The 12222-nt window shown below is 41.9% G+C and overlaps 2 protein-coding genes and 1 non-coding gene across 3 annotated transcripts; 1 reads left to right on the top strand and 2 right to left on the bottom strand.

Moving 5' to 3' along the window:
- The first annotated feature begins 1015 nt into the window (after positions 1-1015).
- On the top strand, positions 1016-1097 carry Trnal-aag (transfer RNA leucine (anticodon AAG)). Its single transcript has one exon. It is a non-coding gene; the product is annotated as a tRNA-Leu (tRNA).
- A 528-nt stretch (positions 1098-1625) lies between these two features.
- On the bottom strand, positions 1626-3298 carry LOC135499553 (histone-lysine N-methyltransferase PRDM9-like). The gene is made up of 2 exons (XM_064790391.1): positions 3219-3298; positions 1626-2514 (listed from the first exon to the last, which is right to left on the bottom strand). The coding sequence occupies exons 1-2, from the start codon at positions 3296-3298 to the stop codon at positions 1626-1628; spliced, it is 969 nt and encodes a 322-aa protein (XP_064646461.1).
- A 676-nt stretch (positions 3299-3974) lies between these two features.
- LOC135499545 (cys-loop ligand-gated ion channel-like) lies at positions 3975-10374 on the bottom strand. The gene is made up of 8 exons (XM_064790378.1): positions 10291-10374; positions 9919-10047; positions 9202-9399; positions 6622-6879; positions 6197-6352; positions 5837-6025; positions 5439-5486; positions 3975-4794 (listed from the first exon to the last, which is right to left on the bottom strand). The coding sequence occupies exons 1-8, from the start codon at positions 10372-10374 to the stop codon at positions 4597-4599; spliced, it is 1260 nt and encodes a 419-aa protein (XP_064646448.1). The 3' UTR covers positions 3975-4596.
- Positions 10375-12222: the final 1848 nt, after the last annotated feature.

Here is a 12222-nt window from a genome sequence, read left to right as displayed (position 1 = left end):
TGTTAGAGGCTAATCCGTATCAAGTTTCAGTCAGGTTAAGGGTCAGGATTCGAACCAGGACTTGGTTATGATGTAGCCATCAGTTGGTTCTGGCCTCATACGCCAGTGTCACAGGGATCAAAAACACCCAGCTGTAGTAGTTCGAACTAGCAGAACTTATTGTTTCACCAATTTCCAAAAAAGGAAAAACATCTGAAAATTAAGGTAGGGCTATTGCCAAGGTCGAAATAGAATATTCGACAAATAGCCTATTAAAACATTTAAAATTTACCGAAATAGAATATTCGACAAATAGCCTATTAAAACATTCAAAATTTACCGGCGATTCGAAGAAAGAAAGTTGTGGCAGCGGTGGGATTCGAACCCACGCCTCCGGGACGACCAGTCGGCTTTCCCACCGAATGGCTTTCAAAATTATCCAACAAAATTAGCTGACACCCTTGAGAATTAATTCCCCAGCTTGCCGAGATTCTTATCAAAATCTTGTGTATTCAGGACAGGCCCTCCGACTTACTGAGCATTGGTGCCTGGAAAAATGTCTGCTTCGTCAGCCAATGCGTGCGCTCGTTGGTAAATTTACAAAACAAATCTGGTAACTGGTGGTACCAGTGGATATCATATGCATTAATTTTTTTCAGGTTATGAACCACCCCGTTCCTTTTCAGCACAAACAAATCAGTGTTTATTCAAGCTCAGCGATTTGCTTGCTCTCCTCAGGATCAACCTGTCGTGCATGTTTTCTATTTTTGATGCACTTCGTGCTTGACGAACCTTATTACCAGGTGAAAACATCGACATTATTTCCCACGGCAGGCTAGCTCGGCGAGTTGGACGGCCTGCCCGATTCTCGGTAGTCTGGGGAAGTGATTCTCCTGGGTGTATTACCTAAACTGATTAACACAATACGAATAAGCAGTCAGTAATCAACAGATGACCATTCCCACAAGGTATCACACTTGACCAAAATCATCAATTTGACTGTTTTAACCGAGGGAAGGTTACAGAAGGCCATGATGGTAGCGTGGCCGAGCGGTCTAAGGCGCTGGTTTAAGGCACCAGTCTCCTCGGAGGCGTGGGTTCGAATCCCACCGCTGCCAAACTTTTTGATTGAATATTTTTTATCGCAGTTAAGAATGCAGCAGTTTACAATTGAGTAGTATCGAACGCAGCGTTATAAAAAAATTTATTTTTTACTCCCAGTGTAACTTTCTTCAACTTTGCCTTAACCGGTTACTCATTCCTGCTCCAAGTTAACAGTCAGGCAATGATTCACGTCACAGGTGAATGATTTCTCAGCTGGTGCCTTCATGGAAATCCATCGCCAAATATACCTGAAGCCCAAAAACATACAAACAAATGCAGTCAATTTTTAAGGCGTTTCATTTTTATTGATACATTGCACATTCTCTACTAAAGGAACATGTAGTACTACTGTGCAGACGCCATAATACTTTATTTGGAGCTAAAATAATTGGTATGAACACAAACAAATGGCAGTACATGGTCATGATATCAGAATCTAAGATATTGTTCAATGCATGCAGGGACCTGTACGACAGAACAAGCGAACCGTATCTGGTCGGATAACTCGCTCTCAAACAGTATATGAAATCGTGATAAAAATGTTAGTTTGTATGTTTATGCGGGCCTAACCACGCGATCGGGACAGCACATAGCGGACAATACTGTGGATGAAGATGATTGATATGCTGTAGAAGACAATCTTTCGCGACGAACGACAAGCCGCAGATAGGACAAAAATGTGGTTGAAGTCCGTGCTCATCAGACATGGTTAACGGGTTCTCGCACTTGCTACAGTGGGAGTAGGGGAGTGGTCGGTGGAGCTTCAGGTGGGCAGTGAGCTTCGTCTTCGTGGCGAAAATCGTCTGGCATTTCTTGCACTCGTATTGATTCCCTTGGACGCTGTGCACACGGGAGTGATTCTGGAGACCTATTCGGCTGGTGAAGTCACGGCGGCAGATGCGGCATTGGTACGACATGTTCTCTTGTTTCTCTTTACGACCGCTCATCACAAGACCATGGAAGTTGTAACTGGCTCTTCTCGTGTCGTTCTTGGGAATTACCGGGACAGCCGACAACTTGGACGTTTTACGGACTGACGACAGATTGGGATACGGTTCGATGAGGCATGCACGAAAACTCATTGTAACGGACGTAACCCACTCCGAAGTTCTCTGGGATGCATCAATAGCTGACTCGGCGTTAACGGGGAGGATATTCTTTGGCGGGGATTCATCATCCACTTCCCACGTGTCAGACGTGGTCTCGTCAAAGTATGTCTTTAGTGTCTGTGAGCTTTCCTCAGTCGTATCCACGATATCGTTTTGCAATTCTCGTCTCTCATCTTCGCCGAAAATAAGGTCGAACTTCGGCGTATCTGCAGGATAGAAATCGCTGAAGAATGTGGCAAAGGACGGCAGCTTTTTGGATCTGGTTTTGCCCGAGCCAAACGCGAGGCGCCTCTTCGTTCCGGTTATCGAAGAATCAGCATCGCTGGAAAGAGTGAAATAATGAATTTTTTAAAGCAATGTTCTAAAGTCGAATGACACCTGTTCTCGCTTATTTCAAAACATTCTATAATTAGTCCAAGCTTAGCACTAACGAAGAACAACTAAGGCACGCCTATGATGACAGTGGAATCCTGGTTGCCGACCACATTGCCATGAGTACCAATACTCTCCGGATTCGGAACGGTTTCTCATTTCGATTGACCGACTTACGACTACCCTGGTACCCAGACCGAGGCTCTCGTTGCGCAATTGCACATCTCCATCTCTACTGTAGGGTCGATTGGTTGCGACAGTTGCAGGGTAATTAGTACCCACACCACGCTTGGCAGAACCGTTGTTTGGATAATTAGCACATCGGAAAATGACCACGGTAAAACAATAAGATTTTCTTCAGGTTTGTTTATGAAGTAACTAAATAGATGGCTCATGCTATTTCGACAAAAGCCATCCGGTTTTTACGTGTCCATACATGTATATTACGGTTAGGATCCAAACTGTATGGACACGCTTACTAATAATTCAAGTCAAAATAAGCGTGATTAGGCGTGGGGGCGTTTGGGATTTTAATTTCCAGTACAGCAGATCAAGAGTAATCAATCTTAGTTACGTAGAAGATGTTTGTTTAAATAATTGTGAGCAGACGGTATTGTTTAATGGGTTAGACGACTGATATTGTGGTTGTTTTACCTTTGTTTGTCGTGTCCAGATGTTGTAATTTCTTTTGCGGTACGCGGGGTGGAGCTTTGCAAGAATACTGCACGAGCCATCTGAAACAGTAGCAAAAATACATACGGTTTCAAAAAGAGTAATTCGGCTGTAGCAATTTATCAAAGGTACTGGTACATGTAAATACATGTACTTTGATGGCTATTTGTATCTACTTCTATGCGTTCACATGGTGTCTTATAACGATGTAAATTGCATGTCCTCAAGCTAGAGAAGAGGGCGACGGTCTGTTAGAGTTTTGTCTTTTATTATGCTTAGAATAGGAGTAAAAAGCCAAAAGTAACAAAATGGCTGTGAAGTATACGGTGTTCATTATTTACCTCAATGAGCCTCTACGATGCTGCAGGAAAACGGGTACAATGGGCAAATGTAGGAATTCGGCAATCGAAATCGTAACCTATACAGGAAGAACCTGGAGTGTTGTTCCATAAGGACCTCATGAACAAAAACCGTTACCTTTTATCGTAGATTCACTCGGAAAGAGCCAGCCAATCAAAATCTGAGTTTTTGTTAACGCACGAAAGATTGTGACATTTTGAGCAGGCAATTAGTGCGGCTATTATCTGCCGCAAGTGCCCTGCGCAATGTCTCTTAGCAGTTGTAATTAAGCACTTCCAACGCTGTTGGACGAGGAAGTTCTCAGTGCGTGCTGATTGGGTCACATATTTCATGGTCACATATTTCATGTGACCTCTTTCACTCATCTATCTTGCTCACCTATCTCTTTGCTGATCGTAAATTTTGTTTCTTTCGAAACATGAATAATGCTAGTAATAAGAAGTGTATACACATGTAATTTATTATTTACATTGCCCCAAACATCATTATACCATATACATGTACATGTAGATCTAATGACACAAACCGTAGGTCTCCAATTCAAGGAACAATATAGATCGGCTAACTAGCTGGGGTGTGTTTACTCCAGAAGTCATATCACAGAAGAGTTCACCTAAATACCGCAGATCATTTATTTCTTTGATTTCTTGTATATATTTACAGTTGCAGATACAGTGCTGTTCCAGTATATACAAATACTACAAATGACATGTTTCAGAGAGCGTGCGAAATAATTGCAAAGACGTCAATGTTTATTAATTTTCACCTGATCCACAAGAAAATACAATGGGCAGGAACGACCAAGGCTTTTATAATAACGGAAAACGAAACTTTCGAAATTAATAACAAAACGAATCATAAAATGTAACTGAGAATATCATTTTTCAGTTTTCTGATGATTAAAGTCACAAATTTGTACGTTTCGTTCTCGTGTTATAGCCATTTTAGTGCGAGAAAACCATCGCCAAATTAGTCAATGTCGACCCTTTATAACCGGCTTTTACATCATCCGTGCAGGGTTCGAGATGATCACAGCAGCGGACCTGGTTGGGGAGTTGCCGTTGTCCAGGTCTAGTGGTCGAATGCTGCGTCCTCGTGTCATTTGCGGAAATGATGCTCTTATCCTGTAGGACTGGGGTCCATCGCCCACAGGGTCTACTCGATCTGCTGCCTCTAGACTCTCTGCCAACACTCGGGCCTGGAAAGCGCAATTGTCAAAGTATCATCATTCAGCAGCAAGTGTCCCTCTCTTTCTATAACCGATTGATGTTTAACTGGAGGTGCACGTGGCAATAATCGAATGGACTTCGAAGAATTACTGAATATACATGCTTCCCGAAATTGGTGGCTTGCATTGGAACTAACTTTTCCCCTTGTCCGTCATTAAAGGCATTCAAGTGTGTTGGTCAACCATGACTATCTCCTTTGTCCCTCCACCATAAGGCCTAGTTTCCCCTTATGACATCACTATTTCGGATACTCAGCGCCCCCTTTCTGGAAAGGTGTATAGCTTGGTCCTGCCGCGATATTGAGCATATAACTGAATATAAAATGATCTGGTCCCAGGAGGCGACTGTTGAGAAGACAATCCCATCGGTGTTGGCTATGCCTTTAATGACACTAGATGCATTGTTCCAGGCAATGACTTTCAGCGCCCGGCAGTGCACCCTGCATCGACAACTCACTGATACCAACTGCAAACTACATGTAGTTTACACCAAGCAATTTGTAAACCGCTTTTATAAAGAAAATATGTTGAGTCATTCATTAGCTGAGGGGGCAGAGTGTGTTTCAGGAAATAAAAAATGATCGACTAATGACGACGTGAGAACCTTATCCTACCTTGTGTTTCTTTTCGGCATTTCTCAAATCAACTCGCCGACGAACGTTCTAAAATGAAGAACGAACATTTAGATGAACTTGAAAGACGGTGTAACACCAGAGATTTTAGTTAATGGAATGGTTACACTAATGTATCATTTCCCCTCGAGAATTCATTGAAAACATAGCTTAGTCAAAAAAAGTTGACATTTTCACCAATTTAAGGTCAACGCGGCCCGAATGAGGATTATGGGGTAGGACTAGGAGTTTTTACCCTTTTTATATCTTTACACCCGTAAAATTACTCCCAGATGCAGATGCAGATGCAGTTTTCAGATTCGATGCCAACATGTACATGTATCGGTAAACTGTCATGAACAAACTCGCCGACTTTATGAAATATAAAAATTGTTACTTACCTTCACCGTAATACCTGTGATATAAATGATGTGAAAGATGACGTATAACACAGCAAACGAGTAAAGGCCGTATTTATCTGCCCAGTATTGCGTACTCTCGGAAAAACCAAACTCCTGAAGCTGGGACAGGACCGAATGCCAACAGCAGATGAGGAACAACATGGTCAACGAGACGAGCACGTAGATATCCTGAAAGACGAGAAATTTGAATGTGCAAAATATCATCCAGAGAGACATGATGCTAGTGTTAAAGAGCTGTTCATTCAGTGCGTACGTAACAAGGGGAAGGGTATTAGATTATCCATTTTACGTACGCGAGATGATCGATAAATACTTGGTAAGAGAGGTATCAGTACTTACCAAATAAGTAAGATAAGATATCTTTGGTAGACTTTGATTGATGACGTATTTAAATGCAACGATGGTCAAGACGAGAGTGAAGGAAAGCTGAAGACGGTTCTGGGGCAGGACCACGCTCACCGAGAATGTACACAGTCCCAGTGAACAGATGAACAGCTGGAAGCAAACGAATAACAACCATAAAGGGCCTACCCTCACATGCGTATCCGGCGCAAATGCCTAGTGCCTTACGCGATACGCTATACGGTCGCAGCGAATTTGTACTGCCGTTGTAAAAAAACAATTTTTTTCAAAGGCAAGGAAGGTATTCTTTTGTACATTGTTTTGTACGTCAAATTTGCACCCTAGCTGCTGCCTTTTAAAAGAATGATCTGAGTTCCATTTTCTCAATCAATCACACGATTGCCTATTTCAAACTATCTCACCATGATGAGCAAAACATTCCACAGGAAGAAGCCATACTTCCTCACGGCAAAGCACGATCCCAATATAACAGAGTACTTGTATTTTGAATTGGTGTACTCCTTTGTGGTGACTTTCTTACTAATGTCTACATGTTTGTACAAGTGCCACTCCGACGCGTCCTTGAAAGAATCCATTTGGATTGTTGACGCCTGGTCAGTGTCCTCCAGCAGCTCTACTTCCGTGTCCGACCGATGTGACGTCACAGTTACGCTTAGTGCCTAAAATATCGAAAAATGTCAAATGTGGTACATTATAATGTATGGGCGGTTATATCCGCAATTAATGGAGGTTGCAATTTTTATATGAACGTTACCAATTTTATAAGGAGGTTGCAAATTTGGGTGGTTAAATTAAAGACGTTAGAATTTAAGACGTTAGTAATTATAGACATGACGATTTACGGAGGATGTGGATTAGGGTCGTATTGTAAAACAGACGTGGTTTAATACAGACGTTGTGTTATACAGTCGTATGTTTAACAGCCGTTGGGTGGCGCTCGTGTCGGAAATGAAGGGAGTAGTTCTTACATGCATGGGGGAATCAGTGGAGTAATGGTTAGAGCGCCGGACTCATAACCGAAAGGTCGTGGGTTCGACTCCGGTTAGAACCACAATACTGGTTTCAGTGTCCCTGGACAAGACACTTAACCCTGCAGTTGCTTCTCTCCACCAAGGTGTATAAATGGGTACCGGTTGGAATGATCAGCTAGTGCGCTGAATTGACGGCAGCCTAGGCCTATCGAAATATCTCGGACACTTACCCAAAATATATTATTGCATCAGTGTTCCCTAGGGATATCAAAACGAGGTCTTCCACCGCTAGGCCCTTGCGAAATATTTCTTCGGGGTTGGGCAACAGCAGTCCCACCGGCGTCACTTTGCTGATCATTGATAATACCACGAAATACTCTGTGAATTTCAGCAAGAAGGGTCGAAATATTTTCTGTGGTTTCATTTCCAACACACAAATCAATACTGTCACGCATGACACTTTCTAATTGAAAAAAATCGACAGCATCGTCAATTTCAGATTCATGTTCAATAGCAAATTTGATTTCACCGACGACTCTTTCAATTCTATCACCCAGAACCGAGAATGCATTCATGTTCTCCAAGCATGCAAGAACTACTCCCTTCATTTCCGACACGAGCGACACGAGCGCCACCCAACGGCTGTTAAACATACGACTGTATAAGACAACGTCTGTATCAAACCACGTCTGTATAAAACCACGTCTGTTTAACAATACGACCCTAATTCACAACCTCCGTAAATCGCCATCTATACTATAATGCGCGTTGTGGCCGCTAAATAGGAGGCGATTTTTGTTTCAAAATTGGGCCTCGGAAATGCGTCGAATTCTTGCAACTTTTGGCTTCGTAGGTGTGGATCATAAGTAAGAGTGTCACTGAGGGTGTCATACGTCGAATATCTTGGTGGTTTTGGAATAAATAACAACTTTTCAGAGAGCACGTCGACTGGAGAGCTCCGCTCATTCTCAAAAGCATACACAAACTTCACGCATATTCTCCCTGCCACATCAATATTAGCTTCCAGCACGTATGTAGTGCTATACAACCTGGTCCATGGTGCAGGGTATTAGCAGGGAGATTAATGATTAGCCTATTCTATTTTAGTTCTATTCGAGAAACACTGACCGGAGTGATAAGGCAAATTATGCAGGGTGGCCTACCGGAACATACAGTCAGGGTATCAATAAACAGTTATGCCAGGATGGACAAAATATGTTCAGTGTGGCCAGCGCTTGCTCTTTGATTTATTCTTTACTGATTGATGTTGTCAGTTTGAATTGCGTTCTGCATCTCTCCATGCGCCTGGCTTTGGTCCGACAGTGGCATTGGGTACGGTAGGTGATATGCCTAATATGTGAGGCCCTTATTTGGAACAGGACCTGCTGTCACTGGTCTCAATGGCATTGTGCAAAATAGCGTACTCCAATCAATCTATTGGGGGTTGCATGTAGATAGCAGCAATAAGTCCCTAAATGCAGTTCATTTCGTGTTTAACCTTTAATAAAACTTCAGTAACGTTAGAAATTTAATGTAGTTTAATCATCGTGCCCATTTAACTAATGTATATTACATTTCAACTTTGCCCGCTCCATGGGTATATGCTAGTGTGTATAATTACTAACGTCTTAAATTTGTTAATGTCATAAATTCTAACGTCTTTAATTTAACCACCCAAATTTGCAACCTCCTTATAAAATTGGTAACGTCCATGAAAATTGCAACCTCCATTTATTGCGGATATAACCGCCCATATCAATGTTGGCGTAAGTTTTAAGTGTAAATACTGTAAATGAGAATTTAGGAGACTCATTGGGAGCTCGGAGGAACACTTTATACGTTTTAAAGAGACAGTCACATCCTCTACAGTTCTATATTAAATTACGGTTTAGACTGACAAAGAGTCGAACGACAAACTCATCTTTTTTGGACATCGATAACATTGAACCCACCCTCTCTGAGAGAGGACTCAAACAACATCCCGTATTGTAAGACAAAGTGACGACTTGCCTGTACATCAAATGGAAATTCCTCTAGCTCCAGATTTTCTATAAAATTCGCCCTAAGCCTTCGTCTCTGGAGGATAGTAGCCTTTCCAGTCGCGTCGAACTCGATCAGATACCATTTTTTCTCCTTCATTATCTCTGTAGCATTCTCTATGACAAGCTTTGGCTTCCAGTATTCATCCCAGTTCATCGTGTCCGGATCCTTAAACAGGGAAAGAAGAGACGGACTTGGCAACCACAAATTGCAAATGGCTGTTTCGGTTGCAACAGGCAGTTACCAGTGGAAAGCAGTTTTGAATTTCAGGTATTGGTCTTACGGTAAATTAAGAGTCGGTGTTTTACGACACGGCGCGTGATAGAGGCAAAATGTCGTTCAACAAACTTTATTCTTGGCACTGCATTGACGCCAGCTTGTCTTTTCTTAAAAGGAATCCGTTTTTAGAACTAGACAGCTCTCTTTTCTTTCTCTTAACGCTTTCTTTACGATTTACAACGGACTGTGGTTAATATCAGGTAAACAAATTTTGACAAGTTTTGATCTTAATGCCACGTTTAATCGCCTGTTTAGAAGGTTTTAAACCGCATTATATTGTCAAAAAATCTGCTGGAATAGGCCTAGCCCGATTGTTTTTGTGTAAAATATCAAGCGGAAAGAGGTGACACCACCCGGACATATCCATAGCCATCTACCTCTGAACTATTTTATTCCAAAACTGCCTACCACAGCTTTCTTGTTGTCCAATGCAGGCTCCCTCCATTTTGCCTGGATGAATACATCAGCACAAAACTGTTCCTTCTGAGTATTGATATCCGCAACTTTAAGGAAGGAATAGCGGATGAACACAGACACCTGGAAATAGAAGAAAGTAAAATCCGATGCTAGGTCGTATTGAAACTACAACGTATACATCTCTTGCAGGTGGGTTCGCACGACATGATTATTTGAGCGTTGACATACATTTTGAACTGGTATGACCATTTGCTCAATGCGTTCTTATAAGAAACAAGTTAGATGTTCATCAGCAAGATCTGAAGCATATACATGCACAGTATGATATAACTGATTAAGTTCAAATATAAGAGGCCGTCTCACCTTCTCTCTAGGATGATTCAAGACTGAGCGTCTACCCTTCACTCTCACCTTGGGTAGGATAGGGATTTTCGAATCGTTCTCCATTTAGAATATTACCCAGAGAAAATATTAATGGCCGAAATCCTAACTCCTGACCTATGAATGACTTTGTCCGCATACTCGTCCATATAAGTCTACAAGTACTAGTGTCATACTGAGGCCTAACCTACGGTGTTCTTCGGTGATAATTACAAATGTACTAATTTGTTTTGTCATAGTAATACTCGCCAGTGATCATGTATTGGTGTCCATCTTGGAAAAAAATGTCTAAGTCGAGGCCCCCGAGAAAGTCTATCATTACCTGTATAAGTACAGTTTGTCACGATTCTCTTCAAGTGTCTTTATACCCCCAATTCAAATATTCTACTGAAGAGAATTTTATTTTCGTGAGCTGTGCGACTGTACCAAACTACGAAATAGGCATAGCTGAACACAGTGACCACCGTTGTGATAGAGAGCGGTTTCATGGAGATACAACATACGTTCTCATCATTACTGCGTTACACGAAAACAATTATTTGTGTTAGATGTTAGTTTCAACTCGTCCCTTATTTGTCTTTAGAGGACAAAGTAACAACTATAATGCAGGAATTCACTTGAAGAGAAAAATGTTACCTTGTCCGTTCGGACGACTCCGCCTCCTTTGATCATTTTATTCGCCCTCCTGTGAATCAAGCGAGTGATGCTTCTCAGCGCTGGTAGCGGTACCGGGGGTCTTTGGAGATTCCTAGCAGCCAACAAGGGGTTATCCTCGCCACAAGCCCAAGGGGGCAAATAGGCGCCATTCAGATCATCTTCGTCCGAATCACTCGGCTCTGAACATGAGTTTCCATAGATCGTTTTCTCCTGAAATAACACCATAAACTAAACTCTATGCCGCTGATTCCTACAATGCAACAGTAGGCCCAAGTTGGATTTTCTGCTCTTAAGATATTTTATCCAAGGGATCAATTAGAAATCCGTCATATTACGTTTTGCTTCAAAATAACCCACACACAAGGCCAGGTTAAGAAAATATTAAATTCTATATCTTAAGTACATGTTTAACGAATTTTATGCTGAACTCATGCATGCGGCTGTCAAGTATACCTATTTCTCAACAGATCTGTGTTGAAATGATTGGCATGATATCACTCAAGCCCATGGATTAAATGAGTGACCTTTAATAGGCCTTAGGTGCAGGTATGCATGGTAATCATGGCGGTCATTTCAAACGTAGCCCCAGCAAGGTATGTAACTTTAATGCAACTACCTTTAGTTATTATGAAATTTCATCTTAAGATTTCTCAGTCCATTAGAGTCTCGTATCGTTTCCTTTCTCCATCGAGGAACACACGCAATGTAATATAGAATGTAGACACCATCGTATGTTACAATTCCAAAAAAATGCCTGACAGAAAGGTATCTTCTAACTTTCTTCGTGTTGTCTGTCACAACTGGTTTCCAACTCCACGATTAGATGTTAGTTTCTAGCGTTTTAGAATGTCTAAAAACCATCCCTGGCAGTGAAATAGGGCCGCCGGCTGTTTACACTAATATAAATCACCAAACCCACCGTAACCGGTTGCTGAAGCTGAACAAATAGTTTAAGCTGGATGCACTGGTCATCTCACCCAGCACGTCGAAGGTGGAGTTACAAAATAAGAGCCCAAATCGAGGCGGCAGTGGGGGTTTTAGGCCAAATGACAGCTTCACCCGAGCGGTTGTGGTGAGACCGACAGTTAGGCTTCAAATTCTTTTTCTGAAACACCTAAATCTTGATATAATTTAGGCATAATCTGGTGAGATTCTGCTTTCGACACATTTTATACCAACCCTCGTGACCTAAGTGTTTTATCATCATCATCATTTTCGACCGTGCTGATCCTTTTGATATTTGCCAATAGCTACACA

The sequence above is a fragment of the Lineus longissimus genome, chromosome 2, assembly GCF_910592395.1.
Source record: "Lineus longissimus chromosome 2, tnLinLong1.2, whole genome shotgun sequence".
NCBI classification, from domain to species: domain Eukaryota; kingdom Metazoa; phylum Nemertea; class Pilidiophora; order Heteronemertea; family Lineidae; genus Lineus; species Lineus longissimus.
The sequence above is the reverse complement of the archived record's forward strand: the minus strand, read 5'-3'. Positions and strand labels throughout refer to the sequence as shown.

What these genes read in the sequence shown, in the direction of transcription:
- LOC135499553 (XM_064790391.1), bottom strand. Translation starts at nt 3,298, where the DNA reads ATGGCTCGTGCAGTATTCTTGCAAAGCTCCACCCCGCGTACCGCAAAA. An exon ending in TCTGGACACGACAAACAAAG is followed by an intron (nt 2,515 to 3,218) that starts GTAAAACAACCA and finishes CACTCTTTCCAG; the next exon opens with CGATGCTGATTCTTCGATAA.
- LOC135499545 (XM_064790378.1), bottom strand. Translation starts at nt 10,374, where the DNA reads ATGGAGAACGATTCGAAAATCCCTATCCTACCCAAGGTGAGAGTGAAG. An exon ending in TATCTTATCTTACTTATTTG is followed by an intron (nt 6,026 to 6,196) that starts GTAAGTACTGAT and finishes CTCGTCTTTCAG; the next exon opens with GATATCTACGTGCTCGTCTC. An exon ending in TCACAGGTATTACGGTGAAG is followed by an intron (nt 5,487 to 5,836) that starts GTAAGTAACAAT and finishes TCTTCATTTTAG; the next exon opens with AACGTTCGTCGGCGAGTTGA.